General features: G+C 41.0%; 1 protein-coding gene across 1 annotated transcript in view; it reads left to right on the forward strand.

The window, feature by feature from the left end:
* Positions 1-5,596, forward strand: part of ROR2 (receptor tyrosine kinase like orphan receptor 2) — a 154,006-nt gene extending 148,410 nt beyond the window's left edge. Inside the window, exons 8-9 of the mRNA XM_037374326.1 lie at positions 688-890; positions 2,548-5,596. Coding sequence (XP_037230223.1) covers positions 688-890; positions 2,548-3,990 — 1,646 coding nt within the window. The 3' untranslated portion in view covers positions 3,991-5,596. The remainder of the gene's footprint in view (positions 1-687; positions 891-2,547) is intronic.
* The last annotated feature ends 404 nt before the right edge of the window (positions 5,597-6,000 follow it).

The raw sequence follows: 6,000 nt of genomic DNA on the forward strand, positions 1-6,000 counted from the left end.
AAGGTTCCAGAAAAGTCTTCTGAGGGTATATTGGTGGCTGTTTCATGTCTATCTCACTGTAACATAAAAGCACTTTTATTGTACCAAGTACAGAACAAATAATACCTCTGCCAGTGAGAAGTGAGATTTATTTTATTCTGGGCAGAAGTAGTACCAGTGGAGGTAAAAAGTGAGCAGAGAGCTGATGAAATGGCTGTAGTTGGGCAAGAAGGCCAGACTGCAATGTTCTGCTATGGTTTATCACATTGAATTCACTGCTTTATATACTGTGATGAAGGCTGCTCTCTTGAGTTTTATCCCTTGAACGAGATAATGCAATGATACTCTGGTCTATGTTCTGCAGTTTCCACAACCGGAAGCCTCAAAAATAATGTGAAATAAACCACATGCCATGCTGTTACAGCTAACACATTAAATGTGGGGCTCGTGGTTTATCTTCATACTGCAAGTTGCTATGTCCATTCAAACTTCTTTGAGATAATTAATGAGAAGTTGTGTCGGAGAGGGTAATGTGACTTCGGTTTTCAAGCTGTAGGAGCGTACTTTTTGTTTAAAATACAGTATTAACAGTCATACTGTAGGTTTGGTTTGGGGTTTTTTGTTTCATTTGTGGGTTTTTTTCTTTCTTTTCTATAGAATGCTTTAAAAATACTTACCTTAAACAATGAACATCTCTGTGCCTGACAGGTCCACATGACAACAGTAAAATGGGAATCCTCTACATCCTGGTTCCCAGCATAGCCATCCCTCTGGTTATTGCCTGCCTTTTCTTCCTGGTCTGTATGTGCAGAAACAAGCAGAAGACATCTGCTGCTACACCACAGCGCCGCCAGCTGATGGCATCTCCTAGCCAGGACATGGAAATGCCACTCATTAATCAACACAAACAGGTATTTTTTTCCAGGGTTTCCTTAGGCCACATATTTCCAAAGTGTCGTGGCTTTCAGTGCCTCGGGTTCTCGGTCTTCAAATTGAGCCAAGTTGTAAGTGACTTGATTTCCATACTGTGCTGCTCATCTACTTCAGTGAAAAGCACATCTTGCACTCACTAGCTGTATCTAGAAACCCTGGCCTTAGGCAACAGCTTTCAGGACAAAGTATTTTATGACATTTGTTTTTACCTGTCAGTCCCCTTCTGCCTATTGTCTCAGTGACTGGAAATGTTATTTCTGATCCAGTCTTCAGCCTGCAGCTCATTTTCGCTCCTGGTAATGCCACAGTTGGTTTGCTTGTTTAAAGCAGGATGCACGGTGAGGTTTCTTGTCTAATCTGTTGGCTCAGTCCACTGGTATTCTGAACTACCACTGAGAAAGGAGCTGAGCTGGGGTGCAACATGTTTCTAAGGCTGTGTATCACAAAGGACGGTGAAATGAAAATGGCTTTGAACTCCTGTCTACGGATCTTAGTTCCTGCGTATGATTTTCTGGGTCAACTAACTGATCTCTGCATTAAAATCCTGTTCAGAGCTAATGTTGCATTTTTAATAACAGCATTACAAGATGCAAGCTCAAAAAACCAATGCTCAGTTTGGAACAATTGGCAACATCTGTTCAGGAAGCCATAGAATATTTGCAAGATATTACCAGTTGTAACAAAGTGCATTGATTTTGTGTGTTAAGGGGGAGGCTTAATGGCTGAGTCTGGGCTTTGCTGGAAAATACTTAGTTCAGTTCACAGTCTTATGACCATTAAAATCAGAGATTGCTCCCAAATTAACTGTTAAAGCATCTTTCCAGCCTGCCCTGCTCCCTCCTGCTGCGGTGTCCTGTGTGTAGAGCTGTGCCAGCTGCCTTCGGCTTGGTCTGGAACTCCTTCAGCCCATCAGGACAGACCCATTAGATCACTGTCACAAACTTCCATGCTTTCCTTGTCAGCTGCAGGAGGGAGGCTCTTGAAGTTTATCGCTCTTGGGTTTGCCACCTTTTCCTTCATGTACCAGAGAGAAATTCCTTCTTTCTTCTGGTCCTCTTCCACCCCTCTCCATCAGAGCTAGGATGAGGTTTCTCAGCAGGGGTACAGCTGTTCCTGTAGTGCAACAGGGGAGAAAGGCCTATCTGCTACTGCAGGGCTGAAGGAGTGAGGTTTTGTTCCTCCTTCTGCTGGAAGGGATATGTCAGTTTACCCCTAGGCTGCCACCTCCTCAGCCAGTGGCCACGGCTTTTCTGACAGATCTCCAGTGAGCACCTCTGGGTTACTGTGAAGGGCAAGCGCTGCTGCAGTTAATAGACATCACCATTTACCAGATTTACTCTGAACGGATTATTTGTTTAGCTTGTGGGGAATATGGTCACTCCTTTGAAAAATAATTATAGTCATCATCTTGCAGCATAATTCAATTTAAACTTCTGATAATAGTATAACTCATTTCAAGGTTAACTGTAAAATCAGTGTGCTGATATGAATATACAAAAAGCTGAAGTAATTGTGACCCAATTTGTCTTCCATTTGGAGCATCTAACCAGTAGAAGCTTTTTTTTTTATAGGAAAAGCTGTAGTTTAGGAAACACTGTGATTTTTTGCTGACTTACTTTCTTTACCCTGTTTCAGGCTAAACTTAAAGAAATCAATCTGTCCACTGTGCGGTTTATGGAGGAACTAGGAGAGGAGAGATTTGGCAAAGTCTACAAGGGGCATCTTTTTGGTACAGCGCCAGGTGAACAGACTCAAGCTGTCGCTATCAAGACGCTTAAAGACAAAGCAGAACTGGCTCTTCGAGAAGAATTCAAGCATGAGGCAATGATGAGATCACGATTACAGCACCCAAACATTGTTTGTCTGCTGGGAATAGTGACAAAGGAACAGCCCATAAGCATGATATTTAGCTACTGTTCCCACAGTGACCTGCATGAGTTCTTGGTGATGCGATCTCCCCATTCAGATGTTGGCAGCACTGATGATGACAAGACAGTAAAATCCACTCTGGAACCAGCAGACTTTTTCCACATTGTGACTCAGATAGCTGCAGGAATGGAATACCTTTCAAGCCACCATGTTGTCCACAAGGACTTGGCCACTAGAAATATACTGGTGTTCGATAAACTGAATGTGAAAATATCTGATTTAGGCCTTTTCAGGGAGGTTTACGCTGCTGATTACTACAAACTGATGGGAAATTCCCTTTTTCCTATCAGATGGATGTCCCCTGAGGCTATTATGTATGGCAAGTTTTCTATTGATTCAGATATATGGTCATATGGAGTTGTGTTGTGGGAAGTTTTCAGTTACGGCCTGCAACCTTACTGTGGTTATTCTAACCAGGATGTCATTGAGATGATCAGGAACCGACAGGTTTTGCCATGTCCTGACGACTGTCCCACATGGATATACACTTTGATGTTGGAGTGTTGGAATGAATTTCCCAACAGAAGACCAAGATTTAAAGATATACACAACAGACTACGAACATGGGGAAACCTTTCTAATTACAACAGCTCAGCGCAAACCTCTGGGGCAAGCAACACCACGCAAACAAGTTCTCTCAGCACAAGCCCTGTTAGCAACGTCAGCAATGCTAGGTACATTGGACCAAAGCAGAAAACTCCAGCTTTCCCTCAACCGCAGTTCATACAAATGAAAGGGCAGATGAGACCAATGGTTCCACCTCCCCAGCTCTACATTCCAGTCAATGGTTACCAGCCAATGCCTGCCTATGGCGCTTACTTACCAAATTTTTATCCTGTCCAAATTCCAATGCAAATGGCTCCTCAGCAAATGCCTCCACAGATCATTCCCAAACCAGGCTCCCACCACAGTGGGAGTGGATCCACCAGCACAGGCTACGTAACAACAGCACCTTCCAATGCATCAGTGGCTGACAGGGCTGCTCTGCTCTCGGAGGGCACGGATGACACACACAATGGAACAGAAGACATCGCACAGAATCCTGTCCAGGAGGAAGAGGAAGAGGAGGGCTCTGTGCCTGAAACAGAATTGCTGGGTGATAATGACACACTTCAGATGGACGAAGCAGAAATTCAATCAGAAGCCTAAGGAATTCGGCCTCATTACTAAGAATTTCACATCACTTCCATGCATGGAGACTGTAGATCCTTAGGCTTAATAGCAGTGATTTTGATCTGACTAGAAGAAACAAAACTACACCCATTTAAAGTGCAACATTAACGATATACCGGGTTTATTGACCATTGCCACCATCAGATTTTCCAAATATGATGGTATAGAATTTCTGGGTTTAATCTTTTTTACTGTCCTACAGTTCTTGAGGGAAGCTGCTTTTCAGTTATGTACTGTTGCTGTGCAACATATTGCAGAGTAGCATTGCACATCATGTATATCATGATACGTGAGTGTAATGTTAGTGAATTATGCTTAAACCAGTAACACAAAAAGGAATCCAACTATGGTTGCAGAATTGCTCTGAGTGTAAAGAAGTGCCCTGGATGTGATGGACAGCTTAGTTTATAGTATTTATCTCTTTGACATAATGGACACGAGATTGTTGTTTGCTTTTTGAGTCTGAAAAAATAACAAATTGAGAATACTGATTTGTGTTTGTATTACGACAACCAGAGAAGTAGGGAAACTGAACATAAAATTGACTGTGCTGAGTCAGACCACGGGTCTGTCCAGCCCAGTAGCATGGCGCAAAAGGCCATCGGTAATGTCTGCCCAGGGAAGACTGCAAGGGCAATTTCCCTTGTAGAATTTCCCTAGGGTATTTCCCCAGTATCCAGCAATTTGTGGCTTAGGGACTTCCTGAGCCAGAAGTGGATTCTTTTTCTGTTTAATAGCCCTCAATGGAATTTTCTACCATGAATTTATCCAAATGATTTTGAACACACATAAACTTACAGCATCCACAACGACTTGTGGAATAACATGAGAGGAGAGAGGATGGCTTTCTTTCATCATTCCCAATGAATGACCGTGACGGAAGCTTCCAAATGAGATCATCTGACTGCATTTGTGGATGAAAGTATTCCTTCTCTGCTGTATATTTTCAGCAGCAAGCAGCCTTAATACACTGTTAACCAAAAATGGGGATATTGTAGGGGATATTGTAGGTGTGCACTAACTTAACAATCCAACTTTAATTGCATATTGGTTATCAAGTATAGAAAAGGACTCCACATGTATGTTCCTGCATTGTAAAAATGTTGGGTTTTGTGCGGGGTTATAGACTTACTTGATTTACCACAATTACTGCTGGATTGCGTGTGAAACCATGTTTTTTCCTGCCTCTGTAGTGAAAATGAATCTTTGAATTTTAGAAGACCAAAATAAGCAATACTGTACAAAGTGCTGGTTTTGTGCTTCTATTTGCAGGATGAATCATGTACAGACCTTTAAACGTAATTTATGTTTTACTACATTTTATATACTTTTTTTGTTGAACTATTTGAATTTTTTTTAATGAATGACTTTATAACTTAACCATTTACAATATTCACATGTGGTGCAGTTTTATTGTATTGCTGTTTCATTTTGTTAAATACGCAGACAGGTCCATACATTTCATGACCCTTTCTGTAATACAAGCATTACACATTCTCATTGTAGCATTGTAGCCAACACACACTATAGCTATAAGTTGTACATCCAACATGGATTATTCAATAAAGTGATGCAAAAAGTATCATTAAGTATGTTATCTTTACAGTTCCTACAGCCGCTGCTTTGTTAGGGTACTTTGTGGAAATAGAAAAGACCACAGTTCTTTAGGTTACAGGTTTCATACCTAAACTACAACTTTTTATTTTATTGCATTGGGATTCACTTGTAAGTTGTGTATCTTTGTGATCTACACCCTGTGTTCATGGTATGTTTCAGCATTACTTATTTCCAGCATTTCACCTGGATTTGGAAATGCACTGGTAGGAATAAAATATGAAAGCTTTATTACTTGTGTTAAAATAATGCAGCTTTGGGTGCTATTACTAAATAAAGTATAGATAAATAAATAAAAAATGTTAAGTTTATTTACTTTAAGGTCTTTTTTTCTTCTAGGTTTCACATTCTCAGATTAATGACTTTCATTAA

The sequence above is a fragment of the Falco rusticolus genome, chromosome Z (genome assembly GCF_015220075.1).
Source record: "Falco rusticolus isolate bFalRus1 chromosome Z, bFalRus1.pri, whole genome shotgun sequence".
NCBI classification, from domain to species: Eukaryota; Metazoa; Chordata; class Aves; order Falconiformes; family Falconidae; genus Falco; species Falco rusticolus.